Source organism: Typopeltis vanoorti, chromosome 12 (genome assembly GCF_054136105.1).
Source record: "Typopeltis vanoorti isolate ZY-2024b chromosome 12, IOZ_Tvanoo_1.0, whole genome shotgun sequence".
NCBI classification, from domain to species: Eukaryota; Metazoa; Arthropoda; class Arachnida; order Uropygi; family Thelyphonidae; genus Typopeltis; species Typopeltis vanoorti.
This window is the reverse complement of record NC_143560.1, coordinates 60,109,322-60,132,651: the sequence shown is the minus strand read 5'-3', so window position 1 is coordinate 60,132,651 and position 23,330 is coordinate 60,109,322. Positions and strand designations below refer to the sequence as shown.

The window sequence follows — 23,330 nt, the reverse complement described above, 5'->3', positions numbered from 1 at the left end:
TAATAGTCAGCCAAGTTCTGAAAAAGTATAATATCAATATGTATAAATATGTACATGTACATTTTCAAATTGCTCCCCGAAATATTCAAATTGCCCTCCTGTGGGGCGTATGCCCCACATTGAGAAACACTGACTTATGTGTTTGTCTGTGATGAAAAAATTGGAGGTGCTTTATTTATGTAATGCCAGTTTTATGGCACAGTTTATTTGTAAATATTTTATTTTTTTTATTTTTATGTTTCATATATTATATAAATTTTTGGTATTATATAGGTAAGATAAAGGTATGATATTTAAAAAAAACTTATTTCATATGTTTTTTACGTATCATACCTATTGGGGCATGTTGGTCATTACAAACACAAGTGTTTTGTTGATTATTACTGATATTGTCATAATGGAGTATGATTAGTAAGAGAATAGGATATGCATGAATCATAAAAATCTGTAAAGAGTGCAAAGTAACTAGCTAATTTGACACAATACTTTTTTTTAATGCTAAAAAAAATAGTTGAGCAGCAATAATTAGCTTATTTCGTACACTGATGGAATCATTAATATTGAATATAAAGGATTGAAAAGAAGTATTTTTTTTTATTTCCTCAGAAAAAAGTATGTATATATATATTTATATATATATACATACATACAAGTAGTTCTCACTTTACGAATTCCTGCTTTACAAATTTTTGGGTTGGAATTTTTTAAATTGTGCGTGGTGAAGGAGATTATGTTTATGTAATGACATAATGATCAGTTAGAACAAGACTAAGTCACTCACCAATCTTCATGATGCGAGTGTGTTATTCGTAGTTTTCTTCAATTACACCTGATTTTTTATTTTGTTTTCTTTTTAACTATAACCCACTCAATTTTCCAACAATGTCAAAAAGAAGCAACAGTGCAAATCAGAAAATGAGCAAAAAAATTAAAGAAAAGCAATTACGTTAGGAAAAAAATTATTACCAGCTATGAAGCAGGTAGCACTCCTAAAGCACTTTCTGAGAAATTTTTCTTGTTGCTTCTACAGTTTGCACCATTTTAAGGGATAAATAAAATATTTGAAAGAAGTAAAATAAAAAAAAGTATGAAAGAAGTATGGCATAAACTTTGTCTTCAGTTTAATGATAATTCTGAAGGCTTTGAAGACCCAACAAAGATTGTGAATTCTGAAACTCAAGCATTCTTAGGTATGACTAACCAGTTGAAAATGGAAGTTTCAGAAGGTGATGTTAATGAGCTGCTTCAATCTCACACTATGGAACTCTCCCAATGATCTCCTTGAATTAGAGGAACAAGAAAGAAACGAAGAAGAAAAAGACAAAGAAGATAATGAATAGGAAGCTCTAACTCGGTTTTTCACTTTTAAAAGCATAACTGAGTTATTTTACATGAAAAGAAGCGAAAGTCAACAAAACAGATGACACTTGAGGCCCTTTAACAAAAAAAAAAAAAAATGCACCGGAGCTTCCTAATATATCTCCTACTCTCTCATCAACTGCCAGTTCACCCGTTGATATAGAAAAGGTAATTTTTTTTTCAAAGAATCTTTTTTAATTTAAAATTTTTCTTATTTTATTTTTTTAAATATGTAAATCTTTGGCCAGTAAAGTCTTTTCTTATCATTTAATATTAGTTTTATATTTTATAAATTCCTTCTTACGAACATAACTCTCGCTTATAGCATTATTTCTAAGACAAATAAACTCCTGCTTTACGAATTCCCAATTTACGAACGGTCACCAGGAAATAATTAATTTGTAAAGCCGGGAACTACTTCTATATGTTAAAATTTATTCTAAAAATGTAACCTTAATGTTTTTTCTTGCTGCTGCATCATACAACGAGGCTCCTTCACCCAGTGTGCTAAATCAGAATTTGGGAAACTCACTAATCTAGTTAAACATCTATGTAGACTGTGTGTGTGTGTGGGGGGGGGAATATTTTAGTGAGCGTTCGTATGTTGATTTTAATATTTTTATCTTTAATATTTGCTATGATGGCACAGAAGAAATTGTTCTGACCTTTTTCATAGAAGTGATTCAAGTGCCAAAATGATCATTTTGCATTAATAAATAAATATAATGAATTGTTGTGTTACTGATAAAATGCATCCTTTTTATATATACATATATATGTACTGAGGTTGATTTGCTCGATTGTTAAACATATTTTTTAAAAGAATTGAATGACATAAACCGAGAGTAAAGGAAAAAGGTTTAATGGTATCACACGACTGATTTCTTACCCATCTATACTGATGGTTCAAGAACTAACACCTGTGTTGGCTGTTCTGCTGTGTTTCCTGATATTATTATCTCATATCAGATCCCACCTGACTGCAGTAATTATACAGCAGAGTTACATGCCATTCAGCTTGCACTTGTGCATATAAAAGAAAACTGCTACCAAAAGTGTATAATTTATACAGACTCATTGAGCTCTTTACAGGCTATCTCTTCTCCTATGTATAATCCTCATCAAGTACTTTATGAAGTGCTACACCTGCTTCACAAAATGAAAATCCTTAATTTCGATGTTCAGTTCTGCTGGATTCCCAGCCACATCGGAATCAAAGAAAATGAGGCTGCAGATGCAGTTGCTAAATCAGCCCATACCTTCTCCACATACTATTTGATCAAACTTATAAGATCTAAGCTAATTGCTCAGTAGGAGTTAACATGGCAAGAAACATCAACAATCAAATTATATAACATTAAGCCTGAAATTGAACACTGGCATTCTAGTCAACATACAAAGAGAAGGGAGGAGGTTGTCCTTGCTAGGCTCCGCATAGGTCACAGTCACCTTATGCATTCTCATTTACTGAGAGCTGATGACCCTCCCATATGTGAAAAATGCAACACATATCTCACTATTCATCATATTCTGGTAGATTTTCAAAAAATTACACAAGAGAGGAATGAAAATTTCACCTAACCAAGCCATATACATTTAGGGAAATGATAGCAGACTCAGGCAAATTGCATGGTGTTTTTAATTTTTTAGAAAGAATTAATTTGTACAAACACATTTGACCATAAATTTGTTCATATGTAAATACTTTTTTGCTTAACTTAACTTTTATACATAAATATTATTCATTAGGTTAATTCTGATCAATTATGCATTACCATAGGCCTTGATCTTGTATATTTGTATCACTCTGCTGTAATTTTGTTAATATGCATATACCATAATGCTAAACTTAAATTTAATGCTCATGCTGTATAATAATTCCTTTCTGACTCTTTAAGTATTAGTATAATAATGTTTGTTGTAATCTTACTAGATGTAGACACTGCTTTCCTTGACTTGTTTTGTATATACATATGTTAACCGATAGTTATCTATTTATGTACTGCTGAAATCTTTGCAGTAATTTTTGTTTATATGTAGATACTGCATCACTTAACATACATTTGGTGTATGCATCTTATTTACTACTTTATTTTTCAAATAATCATGTAGTGCTGTAGGACATCTTACCTATTTGTGTACTTTCTAGTAGTTCTGTTTATATGTTGAAAGTTTATTTTTCACTTGGTTAGAGTATAATAAATTTAGTTTAATCCTTTATCCAAGTGTGAGCAAACAAAGTTTGCGCCTGAAAGTATCTTCAGGACTGGGGCAAGGTGATACAACACCAGGGCAACTCGTTGCAAAGGTGGAGCAAGATACCAACAATCCTGTCTCAGTATCTCCTATAATGCAAAACACATCTCCTTGCAGATATGTCTAATGTTATGCATTAAGGGAAGGGCCACTACCCAGACTAGTTTCGACCTTTATTGAGGTCTCTTCAGTGGGAGCCAGACCCAAGCTGAGATACCAGGCAGAAGCATTTGCAGGTCATCTCTACCTATAGGAGTTGCCAAATGGTGTGCCACCCTTTTTTAATAAATTACTCTGGATTTAGAGAAATATGTTGAAAGTTTATTTTTCGCTTGGTTAGAGTATAATAAATTTAGTTTAATCCTTTATCCATGTATTCTAAATTCTGTTTCTACTGCATTGCTAAATTTAATTTTCATCCATGCATATTGTATAATAATCCCTTTTTGCCTATTTTTGTACTGCTATAAAGGCATCTATTATAATCTTTCATATATGTAGATATTGCATTCCTTGGCTTAGTGTTTCATATATTATGTATTAACTTATATTGTTAACAATTTTTGCACTACTGTAATAACCTCTGACCTTGTGTGTTGCTGTGCCCTCTGCAGCAGTTCTGTTTAACTAGAGATGCTGCTTTGTGAAACTATTTTTTGTAAATGCTAATGTTGTAACCTTTAGTATGGCACAGTATGACCTTTGTAGTTTTTGTGCCAAATAAACTATAAACCAACCAACCAACTTGACGACCCTGATGAACTTCATAAAGAAATCAATTTTCTTAGATCTACTTTCAGACTGAATGGTTATTCTCAAAAAATTACTAAAAAATGCCTTTTTAATCCTCCTAGTCACCATACTGAAGAAATGAATAATGTTAAAGGCAACATATCTATACCATACATATGCTCAGTCTCTCAAAAATTAGCCAAGGTTCTCAAAAAATATAACAGAACTTTATTCACTATGCTTCCTAAGATCCGCTCTCTAGTGAGCCATCCAAAGCCTAGCCATCACAATCTAAAATATCCCAGTTATTGATGATGAATCTAAAATACCCCATGTAATTGAAAATACTAGGGGTGTGAGAGTGCTTGACCTGGTAATTGCATCTCAAAATTTGACTGTAATGAATATGACCATGTTGCCACCTATTGGTGAGAGTGATCATAAGGTCTTGACCTGGGAGGTGGCTAAAGGTGTGCAATTTGTGATTAAGACAGGGTATATGTGGAATTACCGTGCTGGCAAGTATGACAAGCTTAGGAGATTGCTTGGATCAGTGCCATGGCATGTACAACTGCAAGGGCTGGACGTCGATAGAGCATGGGAAGTGGTCAAAGAGCATTTACAGGAGGTTATGGCTGATTGTATACCTAAGGTCCGAATAGTGAAACAAGTAGGGGTTAAATGGATGAATAACACCATTAAGCTTGAGCTGCAAAAAAAGAAACAACTATGGAGGGAATTTAAAGAAAGGGGTGACCTGCAGGCACACGAACGGTATAAAGTGCAGGCCAGAAGGGTAACGAGTGTGGTAAAAACAGCAAAAGCCGATTATGAAAGGAAACTAGCTATGCAAGCAAAAGACAATCCCAAACAGTTCTTTCAATATGCTGCAAGCAAGAAAAAAACTGTACATGGCAAAATGATTTTAAGGAATGACGATGGTAAAGAGTTCACTGAACCAGTCGATATAGTGGAGTTACTGAGTGCGCACTTTGCAAAAGTATATCATCCAGGTGGTGACATTGAAAAAAATGAAGGAACCATTAGTTTATACGGGAATTGTGATGAATGAAGTGGAAGTGAATAGTCTATTACAGAACCTTAATGTGAATACATCTGTGGGATTGGATGGTATACCGGCACGGGTCTTGCATGAAGCGGCTAAGGAATTATCAGTGCCCTTGACCATGTTGTTTAATCTGAGTCTCGGGTCTGGCTTAGTCCCGAAGGCGTGGAAAGAGGGGAAAATAGTTTCACTGCATAAAGGAGGATCCAAGACTATGGTTGCAAATTACCGACCGATCAGCATATCAGGAGTCGTTGTCAAGGTCTTGGAGAAAGTAGTCAAGGGAAAAATACAGGAATGGATTGATGAAAAGGAGATACTGTACAGTGGACAGCATGGCTTTGTGAAGGGTAGATCATGCCTCAGTAACTTGCTCAAGTTTTATAACAAGGTGATGGCTGAACTGGATAAGGGAAATGGGTTTACAGTGATACTGCTGGACCTGGAAAAGGCATTTGACAGGATACCACATGGAATTCTAATCCGTAAACTACAACATATGGGAATGGATATAGGGTTGGTGAGATGGATAGCTGGGTGGTTGATGGAGAGATATCATAGAGTAGTTTATTCAGGAGTAGAGTCAAAAAGACGGCCTGTGACTAGTGGTGTGCCACAGGGTTCTGTTCTTGGAACACTGCTGTTTAATCTGTTCATTAACGATATAGGGAAGGGTCTAAGTGGGACAGTTCATTTGTTCGCTGATGATGCAAAGTTGGGTAGGGCTATAGTGAATGCAGAAGATGTCAAAGTCTTGCAAGATGACTTAGATAGATTGGAGTTCTTGACTAAGGAGAATGGATGTCAATTTAATGTTATGCATTTCGGAGTGAAAAGATTAGCAGCAGTATACCACATTGGTGGAACTGTACTCCAAGAGATTGATGAGGCCAGGGACTTGGGAGTGTTGGTGGATAGGGAGATGAAGTTTAGGGGGCACATTGCGAAAGTAGCTAAATCAGCTCATCAACTCACTTGGTTGTTGAAAAATACCTTGACGAGCAGAGACAAGCAAGTTATTGTACCTCTGTACCGAGCCCTGATAAGACCTCATCTCGACTACTGTGCCCAGATTTGGTCACCTCGGTTCCTTCTTGATGGGGAGGAGGTGGAGAGGATCCAGAGACGAGTGACTAAGATGATAGCAGGTCTATGGAATGAGCCATATGAGAACAGGTTGAAGATTTGTGGGTTGCAGAAACTAGTTGATAGGCGGAAAAGGGGAGATATGATTGAGACATTCAAATTGCTAAAAGGATTCTATAGGATTAATTCAGAGGATATTTTTGAGATCAGGACTGGTGGTTGGAGAACTAGGGGACACCCATGGAAGCTGGGCAAGAGTGTGGTTAGCAGGGGTGTTAGAGCTGGGTTCTTTACTTTTAGAGTGGTAAATGAGTGGAATAAGCTGCCAGAGTCTGTTGTGGGTGCTATGACAGTGAGCGAGTTCAAGGCAAGGTATGATAGATACTGTGAGAGTGTTGAACAGTTGTGTGAACATGATGTTTAGGGCCTCCCTCGATGAGTCTAAGGACTCCCTGGAGTAGCCCGTAGTAATAATAATAATAGTAATAATAATATAAGATATGGTGTGACTGCGACATTCCTTACTTTGGCCAGATGGATAAGTCTATTGAATTACATATGGAGAAGTACAGGAGGGACATCACTTACAAGAGAACACGTGCCAGTGCTTCATCCAGCTATATCCTTTTTTCTGTCAATTCTGATGATCAAAAAGTTATAAATTATTTATAGAAAATTATTAATATATATTAAAAACTTGTCTATATTGTCATTTTATATGTCATAAACACGTCAGTTCATACTTCATGCATGCTGAACAGATGAAACTCAAAAAAACAAAAACAGCAACTCATGACAAATGACAACATTCAATTGTATTGCTTCACACAATAACTAATTACAGCCACTAATGACTTCTGGGTGTTATTGTCTCAACGCACATCCTGTTTCACTTTCTGGGCCATTTAAAACTACTGAAATGCTAAGAATTTGACATTCTGTGCCATTTGCTTGTCTGTTTAAAGGACTTAAAGGTGTCTGTATAACCACATCCCAGCTACTAACGGAAATGTGATGCAATGTACATTTAATAATACATTTTATAATATGAATAATACATTAAAAATAATTTTATACCTATACTTTGTTGCAAAATTTTATCATGAATGAAAGACATTATGGACATTGTCATATCAACTGTAAAATACATCCGATGCAATGGTCTGAAACACCACCAGTTTCAAGAATTCTTGATAGAAATAGAATCTGAGTATAAGGATGTCATCTACTACTCAGCTGTTAGATGATCTATTTCTTCATGTAAATTAAAAAAAAAAAAAAATTTAATTTACACGAAGAAATAGATATTTTCATGATGGAACACGAAAATATTGTCCCACAATTATCAGATAAAAAATGGATTATGTCTCTTGTATTTATGGTAGATATTACAATGTACCTTAATGAATGTATTTTAACACTTGCTGCCCAATTATTAAAAATAAAAGTTGAATGTGGTCCATGAGTCTGAAAAGGTTGCCAACCCCTGCTTTAAGGTCTTGATATGGTGGCATTTGGCTTCCATACTCTTATCCTCATGCCTCTCAAGTCACTGATATCCATGGGCTCAGCTTTCATTGACAGCTAAAGAAGGCAGAGACTGGTAGTCCTTCCCTCAGTTCCAAACTTTATTTAGGACTAAAATCCAGAATTTTTTATTTTCATTCTAATTACCTAGAGGTAGTACTCACTTTTGTTACTATTTTCTAGGTCCACTGCTTCTATCCAAGTGTGGTTGCATAAAACTTCTCAAAATATGGGTAACACTAATACTTTGAGATTCCTCTGATTATATCTTAGTTTACATCTTAGGCCACTGACAGGTGCCCATAGAGGGTACCCTACCTGTTTAGGACTCCACGCTTTTGTCTACGTGTTTTGCCTAGTTTGTTGCATTTGTGTGTATAATATTACAAGTCTTATATTTTGCTCCCTGACTATGTCTCTGTAACTAAGACAAAATATTGGAATAATTAAACTTTATTTTTAATAATTTCCAGTGCTGTTTCTCCATTAAACTTCTAACATGAGTATTTAAGAGATATATTTCCAACAAATGACATTTTATAATGGATTTAATGATACACAGTAATATTTTCTAACCTGTGTTGTGTGTGTAATAAAAATGAAATTGTAAAATCTGTATTTTTACCATATATATCTTTTTTATAGGCTTAATTACTACCTCACTGGACTCCATCCTTTTAGTTTTCACCTTGTTAACATGCTATTGCATGGGACAGTCAGTGTCCTTTGCCTAGTTTGTTGCATTTGTGTGTATATTACAAGTCTTATATTTTGCTCCCTGACTATGTCTCTGTAACCAAGAGAAAATATTGGAATAATTAAATGTTATTTTTAATAATTTCCAGTGCTGTTTCACTCCATTAAACTTCTAACATGAGTATTTAAGAGATATATTTCCAAGAAATGACAGTTGATAAAGGATTTAATGATACACAGTAACATTTTCTAACCTGTGTTATGTGTGTAATAAAAATGAAATTGTAAAATCTGTATTTTTACCATATATATCTTTTTTTTATAGGCTTAATTACTACCTCACTGGACTCCATCCTTTTAGTTTTCACCTTGTTAACATACTATTGCATGGGATGGTCAGTGTCCTTGTTCTTCATGTTTCATCTGCTGTTTTTATCCAAGCATTGGGGAACCTTGGAGGGCCTAGAACTGCCTTTATATGTGCCTTACTCTTTGCTGTCCACCCTGTCCATACAGAAAGTGTAAGCTGTTTTTTTTAAGTAGAAATCTTTTATATTTAAAATATAAGATATTTGCTTCTTATCATGAGAGCAGTGAACACAGATTAATTGGAAAATTGTCAAATTTTCCAATAATTTATCAACTGTTGTGAAAATTCATAAAAGTGAATTTTGTTTACTTATTTCATTGCCAACTATGTGCTCAAAGTTACTGATACTTTTTAACATTAGTTTTATACTTCTCATATAGTGATGCCATTTTAGTAATGCATTTCATGAGGCAATTTCATTGCCTCATATAAAAGCATGTGTTAAAAAAAAAAAAAAACAGTAGTCATAATGTTAGCAAATCACAGATTATAAAAAATGCTGGAAGTTATATTATAATGAATATTGTAGAGATAATGATCTCAATTATCTGGTCATATTGAGAAATTGATTTCTGGTCACTTAATTGTGATATGGTTAATGGAATACATGGCTGGATATTGCTGTATCAAGAGTCAGTCAACATGATAACTCATCCATCAAGAACTGATTGAGAGTTAGGTTATTTGAGGGTGTGAAAATTTAGAAGTCACTATATAATTCAGTGAATACTTGCATAATTGAAAATTATTATTATTCCTGTTCTTCCAGTGTGAAATTCCAAAATCCACTATGAAAGTGGATCATAATAGTGTTGTGATATGATTGCATTTGACCGTGTCATGTTCCATCTTCGTTTATGTAAGAAAATTTCACTGTTCAGAATGATTATTACTGGTTGTGCATATGTGCATTTATTAACATGTTGACTGCCAGCTGCAAAATAACTCGTGGTTGGCAATCTGTATTAGGACACCAACTACAAGTTATCTTGCATCTTATTGGCAATGTAACAACATACTGGCACCTGCAACAACTTTGCACATTAGGCCGAAGGCAGGTAATCTGTTAATTAAAAAGGAGGAAATGTTTTCAGACATAAATAAAACAGTGTCAATTTGATGAGCTGAAAGCTTACCAACAAGATTTATTCCTTATGCAAATATGATAAAGTATGGAGATTGATCTTTATTCATCTTCAAGTTTCTGTTGTTATTGTGATTATCTCCAGAATATGCATAATAACTGTGATTACCAGGAATGTAAAGATGAATTTTTTTTAAATTAAAAATTAACATGATCTAAATTCAAACCTGAATGAAATTACCTCATCTTCTCTTTCAGTCCTCAGAATTTCACTCACTAACTACTTATTTCACAGTTTTGCAACTGTTCTTCCCACAACACCTTTAAATTGTTATTTTGGGCTTATTTATTTATATTTATTTATATCTTTTAATATATATATATATATATATATATATTATTACCTCATCTAGCCATAAATACCATTACAACTTTAATAGTGCATAATCCTTTAATCTATCAGTAAATCATTTACAGTTTTCAGCACATACAAACATGTACAGTGTGCATAAAGCAGCACTCATTGTTTGAAATTTCTCCCTTTTGCCGACCCCCCCCCCAATCCAAAGTCTGTAAGGCCAAATATCGATGGTGGCATGCGCAATATCTAACAGAAATGCTGCCACTGCTCACTTCAAATTCACCTTCAGGCAGGCAGTGTTCGAGTGTCATTTCTTGCATGCTGCTCTCTCCAGCTCTGACCGCAATTTGAAGTCCAACAGATTCAGATTGGAACTTCCAGACAACTAATCAGATGGTGATATGTGGTCGGGCACATTCATCTCCAACCACTGTTGTGTGATCCTTGCAGGGATTGAGTCTTGTCGGAAGGTCCACTGCCTACCATGAAACAAGGTGGCAGGGGCCATATCACATGTTCTAGCACAATTTCTGATACACTTTGGCAGAGGTTTTGACCTCTTTCTCATAGAATTGCAACTTGAATACCTCCCCCCCCCCCCACAATACATCACATCCTGCTAAACCATCACCGACGTGGGTTGATAACCTCTCTGAATCCTGGGTGCTATGTCATGTGCTGGATGACCATCCAGGACATATTACCAATCATTTTTGTCAGTTAAATGACTCTTCAGTGGTGAAAATATTTTCTTCTGTGAAAAGGATATCTCTGTGTCTGTTGTTCACATACTGCTGGAGAAGTGCCTTTTAATTTTTATCACCCTCTGATACGTAAGTTGTGGTGTTAGGAAATGTTCAGTAGAATGACGATAGGCTCTCACCCCAAGGTCATCATGACATCATTCTCTGTGAAATATTCATCACTTGCAACATCACTTTCTGCGTTCTCACAGGATTATGGTGGAGACGTGCCTTCACAATGTTCACAAGTTGTTGCATCCTAACACAGCATGGTTGACCTGTTCTTTTGTGGTCAGATACATCTTCTGTATCATTATACTGGTTAATAGTCTGATATACATGCAACATACTGATCCCAAGTGTTTTTAGTGCATTAAAAATAACAGGTGTCTACATTTCAACCTTGTGAAGTGCTATTATACCTAATTGGTTGTCATGATCTTCCACTGCATGTTAACTTCATGTTGGAGGCTTATTGGTTTTTTTCAACACTCAGAAAGGATTAAAATAGAATTTAATACTTCCTATATTTCATCTCAGTCACTCTAGACATCGTTAGGGATTACAAAAAAAAACTAATGTAACATAAACACAAATAACAAACAATACTAAGCCCAACAACGTAGGTGACAGTAAAGTCCTAACTAGGTGGAGCGCCCTTAGAGGGCGCTCCAGCTAGTTGGGACTCCTACACTCTACCTGGAATATAGGGTGCGACCTCTGGTGATAAGTGTTTCCTAAATCTTAGGAAGCTTAATGCAACCGTATTTATTAAGATTTGGTTGATTTCTGAGAGCTGCTGCTGATTCTAAGAATAGTCTCTCTTTTTTGAATTTCCTGTGGTGACATGGTGGTTTTTTTTCCATGGGACCTATGGGTTGTATCCAAGACATGGTCAGCAAGGCCTGACTGACCATAGCCGTAGTTGCAGATGTATGACTTGTGTTCCTCCAGGTGGATGGTTGCTGATCTGCCTGTCTGTCCAAGGTAGGCCAGCTTACAGGAACAGGGTACTTTATAAACACCAGGCACTGAGAGAGGAGGGAGCTGATCTTTTGTACAACGGATAAGGGTAGCAAGTTTGCGGTGGGGCTTAAATGCTGTGTGTGTGTGTAGGTTGTACTTGTTTAAAATCCTGGCTATTTTTTCGGATGTGCCACAGATGTATGGTATGGTGATGGCATTTTTAAACTCTTTCTGATGAGAAGACCGGGGAAGGAATTGGAGAGGAAAGTGTTGTGTATGTGGTCAAGTTCAGTTGTAAGGGTGGTTCCGCTGGAACAAAGATTGTGGGCTCTTTTGGTAAGAGTTTTAATAATGCCATATTGTTGAGTGGGGTGGTTGTGGGAGAGTTTGTCAATGTATCTGCCCGTGTGCATGGGTTTTCTATACACAGTGAAGGAAAGTGTATCGTTAGGAAGGCATGTAACTAAGGTGTCTAGGAAGGGTAAACAATTGTTCTTTTCCCTTTCCATCGTAAACTGGATTCTTGGATGTAGGCTGTTGAGGTGACTGAGGAAGAACTCTAATGTGTCTGGGCCATGAGGCCAAATAGAGACACATCATCAACATATCTTAGCCAGATTGAAGGTTTGAGAGGGGCTGAATCTATGGCTTGTTTTTCAAAATCTTCCATATAAAAATTGGCAAGAGGGGATGAGGGGGGGGGGAACCCATGGCAGTTCCCTCTATCTGCTTGTAGATTTTGTTCTTCCAAGAAAAATAACTAGAATTGATGGCAAAGGAAAAGAGATCTAAGATGTCAAAAGGAAAAACATTTTCTAAGAGTGTTAAGGTATCAATTAAGGGGATATTGGTAAACAATGAGGAGATGTCAAAGCTTACCAATATGTCTGTGTTATTTAAGGTTAAATTTTCTATGAGGGTTTTAAGTTTCTATGAGGGTTTTAAAATGGGTAGAGTTTTTTATATAGGATGTGGAAAGTCCAGTAAGGGGGGGGGTCAGAGAGTTGGCCAGTTGTTTTGACAGTTTGTAGCAAGGTGCGTTAGTGGCATCTACTATAGGTCTTAGTGGGAAATTGGGTTTGTGGATTTTTGGTAAAGCGTATATTCGGGGGAGGACAGAACAGAAAGGCTTGAGTTTTTTCATGATGTCTGGGGGCCAGGACGATACTTTTTTAAGTAAGTTTTTTAATTTTTTTAACTTGTGTTTTTGTGGGGTCGAGTTCTATCCGGGTGTAGGTCGAGCGATCTCGGAGGATAATTTCCATTTTTCAATTGTATTCCGTGGCATTACCCTTATCCACTCTGGTGATAACGATACTTTTCTCATTTTCTCCACATACCCAATTCACCACTAAGACCTATAGTAGATGCCACTAATGCACCTTGCTATAAACTGTCAAAAGAACTGGCCAAATCTCTGACCCCTATCACTGGACTTTCCACACCCTATATAAAAAAAACTCTATCCATTTTAAAACCCTCATAGAAAATTTAACCTTAAATAACACAGACATATTGGTAAGCTTTGACATCTCCTCATTGTTTACCAATATCCCCTTAATTGATACCTTAACACTCTTAGAAAACGTTTTTCCTTCTGACATCTTAAATCTCTTTTCCTTTGCCATCGATTCTGGTTATTTTTCTTGGAAGAACAAAATCTACAAGCAGATAGAGGGAACCACCATGGGTTCCCCCCCTCTCAACCCCTCTTGCCAATTTTTATATGGAAGATTTTGAAAAACAAGCCATAGATTCAGCCCCTCTCAAACCTTCTATCTGGCTAAGATATGTTGATGATGTGTCTCTATTTGGCCTCATGGCCCAGACACATTAGAGCTTCCTCAGTCACCTCAACAGCCTACATCCAAGAATCCAGTTTACGATGGAAAGGGAAAAGAACAATTGTTTACCCTTCCTAGACACCTTAGTTACATGCCTTCCTAACGATACACTTTCCTCCTTCACTGTGTATAGAAAACCCATGCACACAGGCAGATACATTGACAAACTCTCCCACCACCACCCCACTCAACAATATGGCATTATTAAAACTCTTACCAAGAGAGCCCACGATCTTTGTTCCAGTGGAACCACCCTTACAACTGAACTTAACCACATACACAACATTTTCCTCTCCAATGGCCACAGCGATCACAATATCAAAAAAATAATCAGTTCCTTCCCCGGTCTTCTCGTCAGAAAGAGTTTAAAAATGCCATCACCATACCCTACATCTGTGGCACATCCGAAAAAATAGCCAAGATTTTAAACAAGTACAACCTACACACACACAGCCCCACCGCAAACTTGCTACCCTTATCAGTTCTACAAAAGATCAGCTCCCTCCTCTCTCAGTGCCTGGAGTTTATAAAGTACCCTGTTCCTGTAAGCTGGCATACTTTGGACAGACAGGCAAATCAGCAACCGTCTGCCTAGAGGAACACAAGTCATACATCTGCAACCATGACTATGGTCAGTCAGGCCTTGCTGACCATATCTTGGATACAACCCATAGGATCTCATGGAAAAAAACCACCATGCACCATCACAGGAAATTCAAAATAGAGAGACTATTCTTAGAATCATCATTTTTTATTTTGATGATTCTAAGAACAATGGACAATGAGACTTATTTGTGCCTATGGTCCCACAGAAGGTTCTACTAAGGTAGAAGTGGAGGAATTTTTTGAGGCTTTAGAAAAAGCAACTGACACAATGAAAAAGGAAAAGTTGGTCCTTGTTGGGGATCTAAATAGTAGAGTAGGAAATGATTTTGAGACATACAAAAATATTTTGGGAAAATTTGGAGAAAAGAGCTAAGCTAATAATAATGGCAAATATCTGTTGGATTTCTGCTCAGGACATGGACTGGTTATTACTAACACCATGTTCCAACATAAAAATGTGCACAAATTCACATGGATAGAAGAGGCTAGGAATAAGAAAAGTCTCATTGACTATGTTATTGTTGATAGTGATGTTTTCTCCCTGGTGCAGGACACCAGAGTGTACAGAGGATTTGAAATTGGAAGTGATCACTATTTAGTCTTGAGCAGGATAAAATTGAATTTCATATTGAAAAGAATAACATGTAAGAAAGTTTTAAAGCGAATAAAAGTTGAGCAGCTCTCAGATGTGAACTGTAGACTAAAATACAGAAAGATTATTGAAAAGAAAATGAAAGAGTTTGAGAACAGGAATCAAACCTTGGAGATTCAGTGGCAAACTCTGAAGGAAACATTGATTAATTCTGCCAGAGAGGCATGTGGTGAGGTTGTGTGCAAGGATAAAAAAATCCTAACTCCCTGGTGGACACAGGAAGTTAAAGAGGCAGTGAAGGAAAAGAAGAAAGCATATCAAAAGTTCCTGGCAAATAAGTCAGCTTTTACTCTTACAGAATACAGAGACAAATGTAAGAAAGGTAAACAGTGTGTAAAACTAGCTAAACAAAAGTCATGGGAGGACTTTGGCAAGAATATAGAAAATAAATATCAAGAAGGTGGCAAAATATTCTGGAGGTTGTTGAAGAAGCTTAGGAATGGAGGAAAGAGTGCTGTAAAAGGAATTAGAGATGATAAATGTGAAATGAAAACAGGAGAAAAAGATATCCTTGAAGTATGGAGTAATTACTTTGAAAAACTGCTAAATGAAACAAGCAGTGATGACAGCACAGTGATAAAAAACACTGACCAGGCATGCAGTCAGGAATACATATCCATACTTGAAGTAGAAAAAGCCATCAAAGGCTTGAAATGTGGAAAAGCAGCAGGAGTAGATGATATTCGACCAGAAATGCTGAAGTATGGTGGTATAAGAGTCTTACAGTGGCTGCACTGCATAGTTCAGAAAGCCTGGACAGAGGGACGAATTCCCGATGATTGGAGTAGAGCTCTCATAGTACCCATATATAAAAAGGGAAATAAAACTGAATGTGAGAATTACAGAGGTATTTCCCTACTGAGTGTTCCTGGCAAGATCTATGCAAGTATACTTGAGAAACGGTTGAGAAGAATTGTGGAAAGAAAAGCTTGGTGAAGAACAAGCTGGATTCAGGCCAAATAGAGGCTGTCAGGATCAGATCTTCACTTTACGACAAATAGTCGAGAAAGCATGGGAATATAACATAGATCTGTATTTAAGTTTTGTCGATTTGGAAAAGGCATATGACAAGGTGCCAAGAGAGAAGCTATTCAATACGCTGCAGTTATATGGTGTCAATGGGGCATTATATCGAGCAATACTTAGTCTTTATTTGAGTTGTAAGTCAGCAGTTAGAATTGAAGGAAGTACAGGAAGATGGTTTAATGTTAAATCTGGTGTGAGACAAGGATGTACATTATCTATATGGATCACATTATGAAGGAATGTGGTATTAAACCTGATATCAAAATTGGAGATGTTAATGTCAGCTCTTTGCTTTATGCGGATGATGTTATACTTCTAAATAAATCCGCTACAAGTCTGCAAGATTCTCTGACTAAATTGAATAGCTGTTGTAATAGATATGGTATGAAGGTCAGCAATAAAAAGACAAAGACAATGAAAATAGGCAGAATCATTGAAAATGTCAACTGTGTTGTGAATGGAGAACCTGTGGAACAAGTAAAACATTTCAGCTACTTAGGCACAATTTTTACTGAAGATGGTAAACTAAATATAGAAATAGACAACAGAATCAGCAAAGCTGGTATCGTGGGAAGTCAATTGAATAAATTCATATGGAATAAGACAGAAATTAGTCGGAACACTAAATTAGCTGTATACAAGACTGTGTTCAAACCAATTTTAACTTATGGATCTGAGAGCTGGGTCAGAAGTAAAACACTTGACCAGAGACTAGAGACCGCAGATATGAGAGTCCTGAGAAAGATTAGAGGCGTGAACAGATGGCATCAATGGCAATATCAGATTAAAAATGAGGATATTAGGAAAGAACTTGACATTGTCAGCATCCAGGAATGCGTTAGCAGAGCTAATCTCAGATGGCATGGTCACTTAAATAGAATGGGAGAGGAAAGATTAGCAAAACAAGTGTTCTCTGCCAGGTTGGCAGGAAAACGACCCAGAGGAAGACCAAGATATAGGTGGATTGATACAGTACAAAGTGCCTTAGACGATAGAAATATAAGATCTGATAATGTTGGAGTCTTGACAAGTAACAGACTGATTTGGAGGAAAATTGTAGATAGGAAGTTAGTAATGATGTAATTTTTTCATGTAGTACTGTCATATCCTGTACACCCCTTGAGGGTACATGGCAGGAATTTGATGATGATGATGATATTCTTAGAATCAGCAGCAGCTCTCAGAAATCAACCAAATCTTAATAAATACGGTTGCATTAAGCTTCCTAAGATTTAGGAAACACTTATCACCAGAGGTCCCACTCTACATTCCAGACCACCTACAACTGCCCTTAGAGGGCGCTCCATCTAGTTAGGACTGTAGTGTCACCCACGTTGTTGGGCTTAGTATTGTTTGTTATTTGTGTTAATGTTACATTAGTTTTTTTGTAATCCCTGATGATGTCTCAGTGACTGACACAAAATATAGGAAGTATTAAATTCTGTTTTAATCCTTTCTGAGTGTTCTAAAAAATCCATTAAGCCTCCAACATTGTCCTCACAGCACTTAAGCCTCTACACATGGATGCACGTTAACTCGTACAGCTAGACAACTCTCTCTCTGCACTGATAAATGTGTAAATATTGGCTGTGCACACGCACCACTAATGGAATCAGGCTCATGCAATTCTGTGAACAGTGTGGGGGTCTGCAGAAGTTTTAACAGTATTTATAGGAAAACTGTGTATTTTAAAATATCTTAAAATATTTTATGTTTTATCTTAGATGGGAAATGAACTTAATTTCTTGGTGTGAGACCACAGCTGCTTATTAGAGGCCTGAAATAGACTGGAAATAGTTCCGTGTTTGGTCTCTAATGCAGAGTTTCTGGTTATGTCAAAGATTAAAAAGAAAAAAAAATATAGAAAATTAATAAAGATGGGAAAAAAAAAACTTAGTCCTCCCACAACACAAATGTACTATAGGTTTTCAAATAGCCTTTCTTGAGTGGGAACCAAATAAAATAAAATAAAATAAATCATTCCCCACATCTGAAATATTGCAAAACTAGGAACATCAGTGCAATATGTGGACAAGAGGTTAGTGTAAAGTAAGAATCTGTTGATGTATTTCTTGTAGAGACTTTCAAAGAACAGAGATAGATGGAATGAAAGAGAATAAAGAGAATCATGATCATTATTGGCTCGACAGCCCTACGTGGGCCCTGGCCTTCTTAGAATAAAGAGAAGTTCTACAGTAAATGGACAACTACTCATGCTCTTTACAGTCTTAAAACAAAGTGGAGGACTGATGTACCAGTTCAGCAAAGCATTACCTCATGAAAGATAGAAGAGACATAATGCAGGAATACAATGCCTGCAAAAGAGAGTGATCGGAGTGACAGTCACTCAACACAAAGTTTTAGGGAGGTTTTTCATGCACCACCTAATCTGAAGTCAGCCAAGAAGAGAAATCCAATCATGTTTGTTGATTGTTGTAGTGTTAATGAAGTTAAGGGGAAGAGAAGCAAGATCTTTCTCAATTCGCATTGACAGAACACATAAGAAATGAGAAGTCTTATTGACTGTGTTATTGTTCATAGTGATATCTTCACACTAGTGCTGGATACAAGATTATATAGGGGCATATGAAACAGGAAGTGATCATCATTTATTCTTGAATAGAATAAAAATGAATATCATATTGAAAAGAAAAATATATAAGAAAGTTTTATAAGTCATCTCATACTCTGAGATAATACAGGAGAAAATGTAAGAAAGTGAACCATTGTTTTAAATCTTAGCAAGACTTTAGTAAGAATACAGAAGATAATTCTAGAAATATAGAAGTAGAACTAAAAATATAGAAGATAATTGATGGAAAGAAAGATTTGTATAATGCTGATGACTCAACCTAAATGGTTTTGGTTAGTTATCTGAGAGAGAGAGAGAGAGAGCATTTTTATGGCATTCTTGTAATCGTTCTTGATTACAAGAATGCCATAGCCATACCCTACATTAGGGGCATTTCAGAAAAAATAGAACACTACTTAAATATGACATTAAGACTATCTTTAAACCCCTGACAAAGTTAAGAAATTTACTTAGCTCTTCCAAAGATCCTCTTCCATACCTGGCCCATCCAGGAGTTTACAAAATTCCTGTAACCTACCTTACATAGGGGAAACAGGATGCACCATCCAATCAGAAAAGATGAACACATCAAACATCTCCACTATGGTGGCAAAACAGGCCTATCAGACCACACACCTGACTGCCACAGAATTGACTGGAAAGGCACCAAGTCCCTACACCGCATCAAAATCTGGTTTATAAAAATTCAAAGAAACTTGTGAAATGCTGAAACATTATCCAAACCTGAACAGAAATGATGGAATAATTATTCCAAGAATATGGAGGACCGATCTGCAATCTGTATAGCAACAAGAACAAGCCCAAACAGATCTCAATATGAGAGGACTTTAGAAATGTTTAATGTAGTTCTGTTTATATATATATTTTTTTAAATTTAAAATCGTTTTATTTTTTATTTTTACATAATGTTTTATTTTATTTAATTTAATTTTTATTTATTATTATTTTATTTTATTTTTTCCACAAAAGGTCAGGCTAAGTCAAATAATTAACAACCGTTTAGATTAATTTTATTTTTGTGTAGTGCAGTGTCACGTAGCTTTTATCTTATACGTTTGTATTTTTCCTGATGACTTAATACAGGGGTTGAAGCATCGAATGTTACTTTCCTAAAGTTTAAGTAAGGTAATTATTCTAACACGTGTGTGTCTCCATAATTTCTTCACTATGAAAGATTACAGTAATGGTAATCACTTATATATTTGATAATCTCATTGTTTTAATATGTTTTTGCAAGAAACAATAAAAAACACAAAAAAATACTGTTTTTCAAAACAGTATTTGGAATCAGTATCAGAAGATATTAAGAGTTTTCAAATTAAAAAACTGAGACTGAAGTACCAAAACATATATGAGTTTAATAAATGACATATGCAATTTTTATGCTTGTTCAGCATTTACATACACTACATTTAATAGATGGAGTAGAGCTGGGTGGATTATGGAGCAGTATAAGCTGACTCTCATTGCAAATGTCTACTTCAAATGTGTAAATCTTTTTTTTTTTTTTTTTTTTTTTTTGTATCTAAAAGGTTAAAGAAAGGGAATGATTATGATTTTTAATTATTTTTTATAAGTGGAATTATTCATCACCTCCAATATATATATATTATTTATTATTATTTTATTTTATTATTATTATTATTATTATTTTTTGAGTAAAATTTTAAAAATCACACAAGATTCATGTAATTTCTAAAGTGCAGTTTAGAAATTTTCTATTTGGTTTAGGTATCAGCAGTTGTGGGAAGAGCTGATCTGCTATGTGGAATGTTTTTCTCGTTATCTTTTTTGGCATATGTTAATTCGTTCTCATTTTGTAAGTATCTGATTTTCAAACAAAATTAAATAAAATATGTATGTATGTATGTGTGTGTGTGTATATATATATATATATATATATATATATATATATATATATACAGTTGATTCCGCTTAAATGGGACATGTTGGGACTAATCCATTTTGGCCCAATTAAGCGGCTGCCCCAATTAAACGAACTAATAATAAATTCTAAAATAAAATGTGTAATACGCAGGGAAATGAATAAGTAGGTAAAAAAATTAATAATTAGGTACCTATTTTAATGGCTTATTAAACCAAAATACAGAAAATATTTGTACTATAAATTGTGCAGAAAAAATAATGCATACATGATAACTTTTCAATTTCAAATTTTAATTCTGCAAAAATGCATCAAGTGTAGTCTGTCTTTTGCTTTTGAAATTTTGCAGTTCTACAAAATCAGCACAGATATTCAGTGCAGATGTAGGGCTTCCTTCATTACCTTCCTGCATGAAATAACGCTGTAACCCGACTATAAATTTTTTTGGCCTCACGATTAGTTACAAGCACAGGTAGGTCATCATCGCATTCTTCGTCAAATTTTGACGTTTGCATTTAATGACTTCGACAATTGCATCTTCAAAGTTTTCATTTTCATTGTAACATAGTAAATTGTCATCTATTGGTGAAAATTCTTCATTATTCATGATAGGAGCTTGCAGTATGTCTTCATTTTCATCACTACTCAAAATTTTAAGAACCTCCGAAGGTTTTAAACTGCAAACAGCAAAGCAGTTTTGTATTGTGCCGCTTTTTATAGCTCCCCAACTGTCAGAGACAAACTGTATTGCTTGCAAAATGGAAATTTTTGCACTGAGCTCTGTGGCTGTTGATGAACTTGTTAATTGGTTTCATCAATGGATTCCAGTATGTAATTAACCAATTTTCCTCGATACAACGTCTTTAAATTTTTTATTACCCCCATGTCCATTGGTTGCACTAAGGATGTTGTATTAGGCGGAAGAAATTCCAGCCGTATATTTTTTAGATTATCTAAATGAGGATGTGCAGCACAATTATCGAGAAGCAACAAAATTTTCCTGTGCTTACGTTGTAATTCTACGTCCCAACTTGTAAGCCAGTTCCGAAAAATTTCAGAAGTCATCCATTCATTACTATTGGCATGGTACTCTACTGGTAAACTCCCTATTCTTAACCCCTTAAAGCATCGAGGCTTAGCATTTTTTCCTACGATTAGTAGTTTTCGCTTGTCTGTACCCGACATATTTGTACAGCATAACACAGTAATGCGGTCCATTGTCCTTTTATACCCTGACAGTGCATTGTGCTTATAACACAGGGAGCCGTCTGGCGTAGCATGATAATAGAGGCCGGTTTCATCAGCATTGTAAAGATCATCTGAACAGAAATTCTCTAAAAAAAAAAGTAAGTATTTTAGTATTTTGCCATTGTTCAGCGTTTACATTGTCGGCACTGCCCTTTTCGGCGTGTGCTTTTTTAAATTTGACAACAACCAACAGTTGCTTTAAAATCATTGTGGTCCAGCTTTTTAGCGATCTACTCTGACTTCGCCTTCAACACTGGGCTGCTGATATTCATGCCTTGCCTGCTAACTATAGAAAACCATTGATCTAATGCCTCTTCGACTTCTGGAACCTTTCCATCACATTTTCTTTTGGATGTTCCTGGAATTTCTTTCTGTAATGTCCACTCCTCATGCAGGTGATTTTCTTGTTGTAGGAGACGCGCTATGGTAGATTTTGGTACACCAGTTATATCAGCACGTCTATGATGGCTTGTATTTAATGGCCGGCTTTTAATTTTATCCAGCAAAGCAATTTTACTTGAAAGTGTAAAATCATTTCTTGGCATCTTGGCAAAGATTTAAAAATTTTAAAAAAATTGACACAATAAATCGATATCGCTAGGTACAGTATATATGGTACTTGGCATGGTACTCTTAAGCAGACGTGTACTTGCCAGACGCACGACGAAAGATAACTGATTCGCATCATGCTAGTGTTGCCAAATATTAGTGCACGTAGTGTTGCAATATTTTCAAAAAAATCCATAAAATATATCAAAAATTAAATTCCTTTTCAGCTACTGTCCCAATTAAGCAAAAAGTTGTCCCAATTAATCATTTAAATTATGTATTAATATGTTGGTTTGGTTTCCATTCTTTGGGATTTGGCCCAAAAAAGCAGCTGCCCCAATTAACTGGTGGCCCAATTAAATGGAATCGACTGTATATATATATATGCAAATAATTAAATAATACTGCTCTTTGTAAACCACATTTAAAATATTTTGCACTGATTTAAATTATAAATGAATCAGATTTATGTAGACTCATATTTAAATTTGTTTACTTTTAGAAATGTTTTTCAGTTATTATTGTCATCATCATCTCTATAGACAACATACTGTTACTGTAGTGCTGAATAAAACACTTACTAGTACATATAAGGAACCTATTGTTTATACATGTGATCATAATAAGAAACTTATTACAATCATTCCACTGTTCTTAGATCACTTATATTTTTTTGTTGTT

At 35.4% G+C, this 23,330-nt stretch overlaps 1 protein-coding gene across 2 annotated transcripts in view; it reads left to right on the top strand.

Annotated features, from left to right (window-relative positions):
• Tmtc4 (Transmembrane O-mannosyltransferase targeting cadherins 4) overlaps nt 1–23,330 on the top strand; it is a 390,299-nt gene that overhangs the window by 32,693 nt on the left and 334,276 nt on the right. For both annotated transcript variants that reach the window (XM_090402208.1, XM_090402207.1), the window contains exons 3-4: nt 9,048–9,243; nt 20,699–20,786. In XM_090402208.1, coding sequence (XP_090258334.1) covers nt 9,048–9,243; nt 20,699–20,786 — 284 coding nt within the window. The remainder of the gene's footprint in view (nt 1–9,047; nt 9,244–20,698; nt 20,787–23,330) is intronic.